The 13488-nt window shown below is 36.4% G+C and overlaps 1 protein-coding gene, 1 long non-coding RNA gene and 2 other non-coding genes across 4 annotated transcripts in view; 3 read left to right on the plus strand and 1 right to left on the minus strand.

The window, feature by feature from the left end:
- The first annotated feature begins 2093 nt into the window (after nt 1-2093).
- Nucleotides 2094-2853, plus strand: LOC132140396 (uncharacterized). The gene is made up of 3 exons (XR_009433792.1): nt 2094-2205; nt 2595-2637; nt 2724-2853. It is a non-coding gene; the product is annotated as an uncharacterized LOC132140396 (long non-coding RNA).
- A 2397-nt stretch (nt 2854-5250) lies between these two features.
- On the plus strand, nt 5251-5323 carry trnam-cau (transfer RNA methionine (anticodon CAU)). The gene has a single exon. It is a non-coding gene; the product is annotated as a tRNA-Met (tRNA).
- A 1141-nt stretch (nt 5324-6464) lies between these two features.
- Nucleotides 6465-13488, minus strand: part of LOC132141164 (latent-transforming growth factor beta-binding protein 3-like) — a 52879-nt gene continuing 45855 nt past the window's right edge. The window contains exons 21-30 of the mRNA XM_059550458.1: nt 13246-13416; nt 13075-13158; nt 12855-12983; nt 10100-10237; nt 9211-9351; nt 8772-8930; nt 8346-8507; nt 7786-7875; nt 7559-7690; nt 6465-7439 (exon numbers count right to left, since the gene is read on the minus strand). Coding sequence (XP_059406441.1) covers nt 7288-7439; nt 7559-7690; nt 7786-7875; nt 8346-8507; nt 8772-8930; nt 9211-9351; nt 10100-10237; nt 12855-12983; nt 13075-13158; nt 13246-13416 — 1358 coding nt within the window. The 3' untranslated portion in view covers nt 6465-7287. The remainder of the gene's footprint in view (nt 7440-7558; nt 7691-7785; nt 7876-8345; nt 8508-8771; nt 8931-9210; nt 9352-10099; nt 10238-12854; nt 12984-13074; nt 13159-13245; nt 13417-13488) is intronic.
- Nucleotides 9965-10037, plus strand: trnam-cau (transfer RNA methionine (anticodon CAU)). Its single transcript has one exon. It is a non-coding gene; the product is annotated as a tRNA-Met (tRNA).

Below are 13488 nucleotides of genomic sequence, written 5' to 3' on the forward strand. Positions count from 1 at the left end.
AACTGTGCATTTCACTATTAGATGGTATACACTATTTTTCACTATAGATTTCTCAGTGACTCTTCATGCAGGTTTCATCAGTAAGTGACTGTTTAAGACTGTGTTTAATCATTCACTTAAACAATCGTTGGTTTGGATGGTTTACTTACTTGCACCAAAAATGTTGAGTGTGTATCCACTGACAACATTGCATTTACATTTTATTTGTATTTAGTTAACAGTTTAGAGAATGTGATATGAAAATTATCAACAACTATGATATGAAAACTAAAAACAAATAAAAATAAAAGTTAATATCTCGGTAGCTCCACAAATTTGAAATCTTTAGAATTTTTTACGTTTTTACAATTTCCTAATTTCTGTTCTCATCTTTGACAGATTTTTAAGTACGTCTCAAGATGAGTGTTACAAAAGGTATGAGAATTAAAATATAATAATTCTGTCAATCTAAAATCTAAAACAAGAAAGGGCAATAGAAAACAACTTCTATCTAGTGAAGCAACAAGAGAGGAGGAAATGGAAGTGTAGCAACACAACTGACAGTGTAGGTCACATGACAATGCCAACATGACAGATGTCCAGTTGTATGTCCAGAGAGCATTCATACTACACACATGCATATTATTTTGAACATACTTATCAAATGTAGTATATGTATGCAATTTAGAAAGCAGTGAGTCATTGAATCATTCAGTCTAAAAATTGGTCCAAAAAAACTAATTCATTCAAACACATTCACATAAACGTTATTGCTCTGAGCAAGTTGAAAACATAATGTCCATTGTAAGCTGGTTCCTGAAAGGCACAGGAAATAATCAGGCACAGGCACACAGGATAATTCCAAAACTAATGACCACAGTCCCGCTGAATGACAGCAAATGCCTACCATCAACCAGAAGAGATACCGGTAGAGAAGTTAGCTGAGCAGATAAACAGATTGTCAAAATGAGGCTCCTTTCTACATACCCGATTTAAGGACTGTGAGTCATACTGCACACTGAGACAAAGAGAAAGTATTTCTGAGCTGAGGAATGACTCACAGTAGACCTAAACACATGCTATGTTCAGGGATGACAAAAAGAGACCGATGACAAGTGGGATGCGGAGGCTGATGAATGCAAGGATAAATAAGAAAGGAATTTTAAATATATCCTTTCAGTCACACTCTTATCAATATAATCTTATCAATATAATCTAAACTTATGGATGGATAGACTAATAGACGCATGCATATTGCTCGTTCTTAGAAGACAAGGTGCCTTGATACTTCTATTTAACATGCAAATCGAATGAGATGCACGAGTCCTAACATTTGGTGTCACAGGAGTCCTTTGGAGACACAGTACTATTGATCATCCTGGCACCGGTAAATATGTTTATTAATTATGTTTCATAAATAGCACTGTACCTGTGTGATTTTAAAATAAAGTCTGCAATTTGTGATTTTAAAAGTATTAAAATGTTTGAAGGATGCTTTATGATAGAGGGGATTTAACATATGGTACATGGTCTATAAGAACTATTACAGAAATCATATATTCTGAACTGTGAGAATATATATATATATATAAGGAAACATATTTTCTGTGTACTTATGTGTTATATATTTTGATAGTGACAGTATATGTGCTTTTAACATATACATATATATAGAAACTTTTCAACAGTTTCAAGGCATAATAAGTTGTTTAGCTATAATCAGTATAACGGAAATCACGCACAATACCCACAAATAATACATGTAAAAATGTTTGATATAAATTGACAAAAAATTATTAATATGTTGAACCTCCATACAGTGGACTGTTATTTCAATAAGCTCTATGCACGACTAAATGGAACGCCATTAATACGAACCTCAAATAACAAAACCCAAGTTATAGATATAGGTATTACATATTATGTCAGGATTTAGATCTGCATCCATACATAAATGCAACATTTACAACATCAACCTGATGAAAATACTATGTTTTTATTCAAATCTTTAAAATTTAACTCACTCAGTGAAGAGAAAAATCGTTGTTAATCACCTCCACAGCAGACTCAAATATGAACACACACACAGAGTTTCAATTTAGGATGCTGTGAAGACTGAGGGACTTATATTTGTTCCACACAGGCCACAAAGAGAGAGAAAAAGAGAAAGAGACAGAGATAGAAAGATGGCTGCCAGATCTGTCTGTGTGCTGGTCATCTCTGCAGGTTGGTGGTTTCACATCTGATTAATTCATAATTACAGCAGAATCCTTACAATTTATATCAGTCATGAACAGGGAAATGATACAATTTCTTTTCCTGGCTAGTGTTTTATCTAAAGATTTGCGACAATGAAACATCACCGTGTAACAGGGCAATGACCAGAATGATGAATAATAATAAAAAATCGAAATATTACCAAACACATGACATGTTTTTCTAACCTGTAAATTCTGTAGACCTAAGAAGGAGAACCATAATCTCTTGCCAGAACAAAATGTGACACAATTAATGATAAACCCCCAAAACCTATGGGTTATCAAAAGATAACAATCCATCAGTATCAGCTCTCTGATCTGTTTAGTATTTATTTCTTCTTTACATTCTTAATGTAGTGGTGATCAGTGCGACTGGAATGCTGGCGTCTTGGATAATGAGGTGCACATTTTTTTAGTCTTTTAAAAATATGAGACAGTCTAGTAAGAATTCTCAATAATTACAGGGGTTTTTTTATTCATTTCTAGGTTTCAGCAATCTGAGATTAGAATGAAGACTTCCGTAAATGCATTCACAGTCAACTCAGATGCAGCTCGACCAGAGATGACAACATCAGCGAGTGCATCAGATGTGACCGAAGGTGTGTCAAACACGCCGAGGGCACAGATAATCACAAATATTCCTGGAACTGCATCAGTAAATATGATGTCTGGATCATCTGTGGTATCAAGAGCTTCATCCGTTTCTATTGCCGAGCCCTCTCGACAAACAAGAGCTGAGATAGCAGCTGGGGCAGTGAGATCTACAGCTGGGGAAACAATCGTCTCGTATGGAACCATAGAGAAAGTTAAGATACACACTTTACCTGGAACAGAAAATGCCGAAAGACAAGAAACAACAGTCACCACATGTAGACAAATACAAGAAAGTGCAGATTTGGAAACATTGATAAATACAGCTCAAAAAACACCTGAACCTGAGAGAATAAGTGAAAGTGATATCATACAAACACATACAAGTGAAACAGATGTAACAATTTTTGAGAAAACAGATGAAATAAGCATCACACCCAAACCAGAATCAGAGACAACCAGTAGCATAGCTACAGTTAATATCAGGAGTGCGACTCCGATACTGGAACCGGCGACAGTAAAAGCAACAAATTTCATTACCAGTAAACTGAAAACCTCAAAAATCACACCTGATAATAAAGCAACAACCAAAACTAGACCAGACATTACATTTAGGACAGAAGCAGTTAGGACTGAAACAAAAGCAGATTTAACTGAAGGAAAACTAACACCAACCACCATCATAAAAAGACCAAAAACAGCAGGAACAGGGCCATCTAAAGTAGAAACAAGTGAAAAAATCACAGTTAGACCACAAAAATCTCCTCAAGCTATAAAAACTTCAAAAGGTCCAACAATAAATGAGGCTACTGGTATAAATCTTATAACTATGATTCAAACTGCCACTGGAAAACAAGCTACAACATTGAGAAAACAATTAAGTACAGCTGGTACAGACATAACAATAAAACCAAACCTATTAACAACAAGTAAATCCACTGTAAATCATTTAAACAGTATTTCACCAGAGAGACAGACTGCTAAAGTGTTTGAGAAGTTGACAACTCGGTCACACAAGTCTGTAACACCATGTACAGATAAATGTCAAACCAAATCTCCTACTAAGAATACTACAGGCAGACGAGGCCTGTCGGATAAAACGTTTTACTCTGCCATCACTATGGGTTGCATCTTGGTTGTATGTGGCCTTCTAGCTCTTGTTGTGTTTATAAAGGATTTTATTGTGTCCGACTAAAATATTTAGCATATTAAAAATGTTGGTTAATTGTTTCATGAATTGAAACTGAGTATTTGTTTTAATAAGTGAAAAAAGTGAAGTGACATTCAGCCAAGTATGGTGACCCATACTCAGAATTTGTGCTCTGCATTTAACCCATCCGAAATGCACACACACAGAGCAGTGAACACACACTGTGAGCACACACCCGGAGCAGTGGGCAGCCATTTATGCTGCAGCGCCCGGGGAGCAGTTGGGGGTCCAATGCCTTGCTCAAGGGCACCTAAGTCGTGGTATTGAGGGTGGAGAGAGAACTGTACATGCACTCCACTCCCCCCACCCACAATTCCTGCCGGCCCAGGACTCAAACTCACAACCTTTCGATTGGGAGTCCAACTCTCTAACCATTAGGCCACGACTTCCCTAATATGTAAATAAACAACTAATTGAATAAATAACTAATTAACTAAACCTGTAATTAATTATTTTGAATAAATAACTAATTCATTAAGATTAATTCAGATAATGATTGTTGATTTCCCTCAGGTCATTCCAAATGAATTTCTTTCTTCTGTGGAACCAGTTTCAACTGGTTTTATCCATAAAATTGAAGTCAATAGTAATCAGTGAAAGATAATGGAAAAATATTCTTTTGTTTTCCACAAGGTTGATCAAATAATGACAGGATTTATACTTTTTGGCGGAACTGTCCATTGAATGCTCATTGAACTGTAGAAGAATATACAAATTGCTTACATTTAAAATTTGACCAGATCTACATAAACAGCTAAAAAATATATAACCACAATAAACCTGATCATTGTTCAGTACAAGTCAATAAAAGATCCTGGACATCTGATGCATGCATCATTAAAAACGCGTCTGACTCAAAACAAGAATTAAGAAAATTGTATACCTGTAAACGCAACATACTCTACGAAGATGACGCTGATTGGTGGAATGCCTTGTAACAGATCGGTCCGAACACGCGATTGGTCCTGTGTTAAATCTTGGTAGCGAGCTGAAATAATTATGGATCTTGACCATAGACTGTCTTGACTCACGGGTGGTAATATAGTTTAAAATGTAAAAAAAATAGCACGTGATCTAACGGATGCGAGGAGTCTAATTTCACCCGTTATTGTGGTCAATATCTGTTGCTTTTCTAAGTACAACGGAAAACCACATATTTGGACCACACTAGTAGGAGATAGATCACGTGCCCCTGCACGCAACGCTCACATGGCCTCGTTGGCGCAGTAGGCAGCGCGTCAGTCTCATAATCTGAAGGTCGTGAGTTCGAGCCTCACACGGGGCATAGGTTTTTAGTCATTAAAACAGCAAATACACTCATGTAGCAGTGAATGTGCGCTTTTCTGGGCTGCGTCGGAGTTGCGTCAGATATATAGGGTGGGCTGCAGGTGGTGTAAACACATATTTTACAGAGTTTACTACAGAAAATCTAACGAGGTCAGCAGACGCCGGAATAGTGTAAACGACAGCATATGAGTATGATGTGCTTCGACAATATAAAGTTTTACGGTTTATATAGAAAGTCTTGAATGTAAGCGTTTTATAAATGTGTCTTCGTGGATGTGTTTGTTTTAGAAAGAATTGAACAATGTTATATTTGTTTGGTTCTACTGCCCCTTAGTGTCAGAAACAACAAAGAAAAAGATTGTGGTTGGTTTTGCCACTAGGCGGAGGTAGAAGACCACAGACTTTCAACATTATTAGCATGACTATAATACTGACTCTCGGAGGAATGAAGTGTGGAATGTGAAGAAGGTTGTACTTTGACACCAAAACAAAGGGCTTGCATTTTATTTTTAAAACAAGTTTCCTCAATATAGTTCAATTTCAGTAATGGTTACGTAAAGCATATTTCAATTTCTGACAGCCTGTAAACCAATCACATCATAATGTAACAAATCTAAGAGCTGATCATTTTGTTAATCTTAGCACAAAATATCATGTGCTATAGCAGTTCTATTACTCTCATTGTTACTTGATTTCTTTCTCTCTTTTAGAAGTAGCAGTTATTACTCAAAGTAAAATTAGACCAGTTTTTGGAATCAAGTTGTTGATATGATTGAGAGTAGACCCTATATTTTGTGTTCAATTAGGGATAATGTCTATGGAAAGATAAACAAGCTGACAAAGTTTCCCTCACCATAAAGCCACTAATATTTTCTTAGTACAATTGGCCCCAATTTCCTACACCAAAACACCCCACTACAGCATAATTTTAATTAATGAAATAAAAAGGACAAATACAGAGAGAAAAATCACAGTCAGCAGCATTAAGCATTGAGTTTGACTTCTTTTTTATTAATTTATTTTCATTTCTTGGCATATGCACTTGTGAAGTTATTAGGTCTATTTTTTTCTGTGAAAAATAACCTTGCAGTTCTGTCTAATTAAGAAAGCAAAAAAGTATTTAAGAAACTGAAAAAAAATTTTTCATTCTGTTTCAGTAGAACATTTTTGCACAATTTAAATGGTTCAAAACACCAAAATCATCACTGGCATCTTTGTCAATGATTAACTTCATATAAAAACGATAAGTGCAACCAGAGAAAGATGACAACGGTTGCATTATCAAATAAAGAAAACAATGTACAATGCATATTAATAGAACAAAACACTATCAACGGTGAACAACAAACAGACATCAATACAAAGGAATTTTACAAAAATCAAATGATCGTTGATATCAAACTGAAAGAGGGCAGAAACCAATAAGGAAAAACGTACTTAAAAGTCTTACAAATGTAAATCTTAAAAAAGAAAAAAAAAAATAAGAAAATGAAAACATAAAAAATACAATATTCAACAAAATACTGAGCTATAATAAAGTTAACCAAAACGTGCTGAGCAGCAACATAATTACAAAAAAATGAACCCACTTAAGTTAGAAGACACATTTCATCCAATGACAAACCCTCATCCAGCAACAAACACATATCAAATGGGTGCAAACAGATATGAATACAAGTATACAATAAAAGCAACATAACATCTTAATATTTCAGAAGTTAATGATTAATTCCCAACTTAAGAAAATGATTAACAGGAAATGAGAATGTGTAACATGAAATGTTTTTTTTGTTTGTGTGTGTGGGTGTGTGTGTGTAGGTGTTTATGGGTAAATGTTCATAATTGCAGTTAAACTAGATTTGATGATGTGTATTAGTGGTGGCATATGATTTTTTTCTGTATGTACATGAGAGAGAGCATGAGCTGTAAAAGCATTAACTGTGTGGATGGGCCGCAGTGTTGTTACTGAGCCCTAGCACGTATACACACGTTTGGTCGGCGTGCCGCTACAAATCCGAGTTTACAGTGACATTTGTATGAACCGGGGGTGTTAATACAGCGTGCATTCTTGCAAGGACTCTGCCCTGTCCCTCGGCCAGCACACTCATCGATATCTAGAGGGAGAAAGAGAGAAAGAGCCTCAAAATATGACTGTCCATACATGTGTCGACTTCAGGAACATGACCTTAATGGTTATGTGTGAGTCTGTTTGAGGATCTGTATTCATACTCACCTATACAGCGTGTTCGTGAGTGGTCCAGTACAAATCCAGTATTGCACTCGCACATCGTACCCAGATAGGAGCGCACGCATCGTCCATTAGCACAGCTGCACTCGTCCGAGTCTTCCTCTGAACTGACTCCCTCTAAACAAGTGAGAGTGACAGAGAGAGTCATGAATAACTCAGCCAGTTCTGAGACTGTCCATTGAGCTCAAGGTGAATAACACTGGCAAGGTCACCTGGGTTGTAACTGGAGAAAGCTAACACGAAGTCCCCCTCTCCGTCAGACTCAGTCTCCAAATGCATCTCACACAACCTGTTAAAAAGCACTGCACAGTGCACACACATCGAAACAAAACAAAATAAAGGAAAGTTATGTTTTATATTTTATTTCATCTTAGTACATCACAATTTCATCCTTTTCTACCTGCTTTGCTAATGTAAAAAAGAAAATTCTAAACTGATAAATGTTTTTTTGTTAAGTTCATAAAAAAAAAAAAAAACAATTCAACAAGGATGCATTAAATTGATCAAAGGTACCTGTAACAGTAAAGACTTCTGTTTTTTACTTTCTATTCATCAAAAATCCTAAAGAAAAACAAAATGTTTCCCATTTTCAACAAAATTGAGAATAATGTCTCTTGAGCAGCAAATCAGCATGAGTTAGAATGATTTCTGAAGGATCCTGTGACACTGAAGACTGGAGTAATGATGCTGAACATTCAGCTCTGCTACAAATTTGTAAATGATTCTTTTTTTTTTTTTTTGATCCAATATATGCAGCTTTTTTTTGCAATACCTGAATTTCTATTTGGACAGGTCCGGCACTCTGGACCCCAGCCTCGACCGTAGTGACAGCAGCACTCAGAGTACGTCACCGTTAGCTCATTTCGTGGCATAGTGCACATAAGATCCTCATCGACTTCCTGAAAACATATGTCTTTGTGCGCTGCAGTGCGGTCTGAGAAAGACAGAGATAAGCAGATGATGGAGGACATGAAAAAAGAAACAAAATACAGAAGAAATGGCAAAGTAAGTGGAAACAAAGTCAACTCCATGCTAACACTGCTAAAACACCTTTAATGGTCCGTACTCGGCAGTCATGTGGAAAAGCGAGGTTCAGAGCAATAACCTGTGGACTGCCAAGCCACATGAAAGCCATTCAAGAAAAAAAAACAGTTTTCACCAGTCACAAGTCTGCATGCAGATTCCTTGTGATACCCACCATCATAGACGCATTGCTTGAGGGCTGCACTGAAGGTGTGTGGCTGCTTGCAAATGCAGTGGAAGGAGCCGGGAGTGTTGACACATCTCCCGTTCCTACAGTAGGAGGGATCTTCACACTCATTCACATCTGAAAGGTGCACCACAGACACACCCGTTACTAAAGAGACAGACAGAGAGGAGGACAGATAGAGAGAAAAAAGCAGGAGGGAGGAAGACAAGGAGAGAGACATCAGAAGCACACAGTCTTGGGTGAGAACTTCCATAAATGCCTGGAGGTATTTCATCTTCACTATTCCAGGAAGAGCAGTTGAATTTCTTAGGAAATTAATAGCCCAGCACATTTTGTGCCATAATAAAACGGACCTTCTGTACATTACACTATAAGAACTCATGCCATTTTTATTAGGACTGTGATGTTCCCGTAAAACTATACTCACCAGCCTGCTCCTCAGGTGTGACACAGCTGTTACGGTCGGTAGCCAGAATCCAGGGAGGAGTGCAGATGCAATAATAGGAATCTTGGGTGTTTACACAGTGGCCATTTTTGCAATTAGAAGGGTCCAGACATTCATCCACACCTGAAGCAAAATGTTTTTACATCAGGATACTTGAGTTTACAATAATTAAATAACCACAATAATTTATGTTACATTTCTATTTCATTTTTTAAATGAATCAAAAATACACTGGCTAGTGGCTACCGTTCAAAGGGTTGGGTTCTTTTGCTTACCAAGGCTTATTAAATGTTGTTACATTTATAAAAAAAAGAAAAAAGAAAAAAAGTGAAAAATGTGAAATATAGGCAGAAAAAAAACCATTCCATTTAATACATCATTTAAAAAGTCTTCAGTGTCACATAATCATTCAGAAATTATTCTAATATGGACATTTGATACTCAAGAAACAATCTGAATTTTCAAAAGAACAGAATTGATATAAAACAAATATTTGGTAAAATTATACATTTAATTTAATTTATAAATTATTTCATTTATATCCTTTTTCTGTCATATTTGTCCATTTGTATTTTTCGTCATTTTATATTGTATTACTGTTTCAACTCATTGTTTGTTGACAGTGAAACTACCCTGAAAGAACAGATTTAAAGGTTTAAGGGTCCTTTTGGGGGTTTTATGAATGCACTGACAGGACCCCTTACAGATAAAGCGTTCTGCGTACTTGTGGGCCACAGCCTCGTTGGCGCAGTAGGCAGCGCGTCAGTCTCATAATCTGAAGGTCGTGAGTTCGAGCCTCACATGGGGCAGAAGCTTTTTAATAAGGTCACTTTACCATCAAGAGTCATACACTCGATTAAAAAACACATACCAGTAACTGTGGGAAAGACACACTTCCTGTTAGAGGCATCAGGGACCCAGGGTGGGTTGCAGGTGCAGTAGAACGACCCTCGAGTGTTCACACAATGTCCATTGGTACACAGGGACTCATCATGACATTCATCCACATCTACATGGGGAAAGAGACACAAGATACTGTTAAGGAATTTTACAATGCATTTGAGTTTAATGAATATGAAAGATGAAGGTTTATTGATGTACTGTTATGTCAAATATGGGTGCTGTAGCTGTGTTATTCTACTGCTTTCTAGTGGTTGACACAAAACATTCTGCCACTAGCAGGCAGTACCGCAGCACAAAAAATCTTTCCTTTTCAAATATCAGTATCATACTGGTTTTCTGAAAAATGCTTTTATTTTTATTTTTTGGAAAAAAAATCTAATATAATAACGACTGTCTGACCCATTGCAAAATTCTAAATTACAGAGCCCATTAGTATGCATGAGAAAAAAACTACACATAAAATTTACAATTGTTATTTAATAATTTAACAAAAATGTAAATCTTTATAGTGTATTTGTGAGCACATCATGGCACTGTACAAAATATTGTACGTTTGCACACCACTGTTCCATAGTGTATTCATATTTTTAAAAATAAATCTCTTATATGCACCAAGGCAGCATTTATACAATAAAACAGTAATATTGTGAAATATTGCAATTTCACAATATTACACCAGACGTCAGTGTCACGTGATTCTTCAGAAATCTTTCTAACATGCTGATTTGGTGCTCAAGAAACATTTCTTATCATTGTCAATGTTAAAAACAGCTGCGCTGCTTAAAGAGTAACTAAACCCTAAACCAACTTTTTTTAGTTAATGATCTATAAGAATGGGGCTTTATTAGAGCTGTTCATTGATTCGAGTAACTTTTTTGACATTTGAGTATAAAGTGTTTTAATTCTACAATATATGGTGTAAAAACGTCTGAGTGCTGCCCTCTTCAGGTTGAATGGTGGCTACTGCAGTTGATTTTTCCTACTGGATGTTGCGGTGGCAGGTGACATAAGCAGTTTCCAGCTCACCACGCTTCTTGGTACGAGCTACCATGCCCTTGGCAGTATAAAACCATCTTTTTCTGTCAAAATCACTGTAGTGAGTTGGGAGTTGGAATTGCGATTATTGAAAACGACCAGGATAGACTATTATAGCATCTATTTTGCATCATTACAGTCACTCTCCATTTTAGCGACTCTGACAGCAGCTATGAATCCGTCACTGGGTGTCTCAGGTTCACGCTGCACTTGCTCAGCCCCGCCCTCGGTTCATCCCCTCTATCTCCGCTGCGCTCTGCCCACTTTTCAGCATTTTTCAAATATTGCCAGTGGGTGGAGTCAGGCCTTGACCAGGGGTTTAGTTACCCTTTAACATTTTTTGTAAAAAATCATGATCCATTTCTTTTCAGGATTACAATGTAACTAGGGCTGTAACGATATTAGATTTTTCATATCGCGGTTACTGTGGCCATAAGAATTCACGATGTAGATATATCGTGATATCTATAGAAACCTTGGGGTGGGAAAGATATCAGTCAAATTATTTTTTACTTTGTTTATTGAGTTTTTCTTTTTCACCCAACGAGCATAATATTGATACTGATAAACGCAGGGCACAAGACTCTGGCTTTCTCCGTCTTCTTAGAAGCTCTTATGAAATAACAAGAGAGAAAATACTGTCACGTTCAACAGTATGAAGAATAAATATTAATGGTAACACTTTACAATAAGATGCCATTTGTTAACATTAATGTATTAACGAACATGAATGAACAATGAACAATACATTTATTATACAATTTATTAATCTTTGTTAATGTTAATAAAAATCGAGTTATTCAATGTTCATGTTCATAGTACATTAATGTTTACAAACACAACTTGTGATTTTAACAATGCATTAGTAAATGCTGAAATTAACATGAACTAAGATTAATAAATGCTGTGGAAATATTGTTCATTATTATTTATGTTATTTATATATGTTAACTAATGAACCTTATTGAAGAATGACCACAGATGAGGCATTAAGTGCATGGCACTGTGACCAACTTAACATTTTACAGAGTTTAATGTAGCAATGTGGTCGCTCAGTTTTTCAAGATCCGTTTTAATCGTGTAACTGTTCATAGATTTGAACAAAGAAAGAAATAAAGTGTTACTACGCACAGGCCGTATTGATTGCAAATACAAAAATAAGACGAGTAAAGAAAACGCGGTACTTATTAAAATAATCACCCTTTACTTAAGTATATGAACACAGAAAACCGCTGTTAATAGGTTATATAATATTTCCCAGTCTATGACTAGTAAAATAATAACAACTTACTCTGATGAACACAGCTCTCCTCAGAGTAGCTGCGAGTGCTGCGTCTTCTTCTTGTGTGACAGGTGTCAGAGTTAAGGCATGATACTGCCACCTGGGCACTCAACCAGGTACTTTTACCAGGTATTTACATTTGGTGTCATCATAAGAGAACAGTTCATTTTAAATATTGCGGTTATCACTAATACCGGTATATCCTCATACAATAAATTAACACGATATCGATAATTGTTTATTTGAATATCACGGTTATCGTCAATACCTGGTATATCGCGACAGCCCTAAATGTAACACTGAAAAAGTCTGTAGTGCCAATCCTTTCATTCCAAAAAAATCAAGTAAATGTCCATGTGAGTGTGTATATGGACAGTAAAATGAGTGTATTTGTGCGTGATTTTACCGATACATTCCAGTAGATTGCTGTCATAGTAAAATCCCTGTTGGCAGTAGCATTCAAAGCCAGGCTGTGTGTTCATACAACGTCCCTCCTTACAGATCTCGTTAGAGAACAATATACACTCATCAATATCTACAAAGAGAGCATGAAAGTCAGAGGATTTCATGTATTATGTGAGGGAGTGTGTTTGTGTTTGTGAATGCACATATGCATGCACATATACCTCTGTGCAAAGGCAATCCATATTCCATTTTTCCTTCCTCATGGTAAAATCCTCTGCCAACTGGACACAGAGAGTGATACTCCACTGAAAAAAAAAAAAAACGGACAAAATCAATTAAACACTGATGGACCAATTTACCTTTCATCCATGAATAAATACATGTAATCTAACATGAGTGGTAGACGGGGCAGGGGTAGATCTCGCAGTGATCTCCCCATCCCACTCCAATAGAGCAGCAGCACTCCTGCTTTGTAACGTTGGTTGCCAGGACACTATCACAGAACACGGTGTCATCTAGATTTAGGTAGCACTCCTTCTTATCATTTCGAACTATCTCAACTTCTGTGTGGAAAAAACAGAAACATATAAACTGAACTTCACAAAAAAAAAAAAAAAGGCAATGCAAATACATGT

The sequence above is a fragment of the Carassius carassius genome, chromosome 5 (assembly GCF_963082965.1).
Source record: "Carassius carassius chromosome 5, fCarCar2.1, whole genome shotgun sequence".
NCBI classification, from domain to species: domain Eukaryota; kingdom Metazoa; phylum Chordata; class Actinopteri; order Cypriniformes; family Cyprinidae; genus Carassius; species Carassius carassius.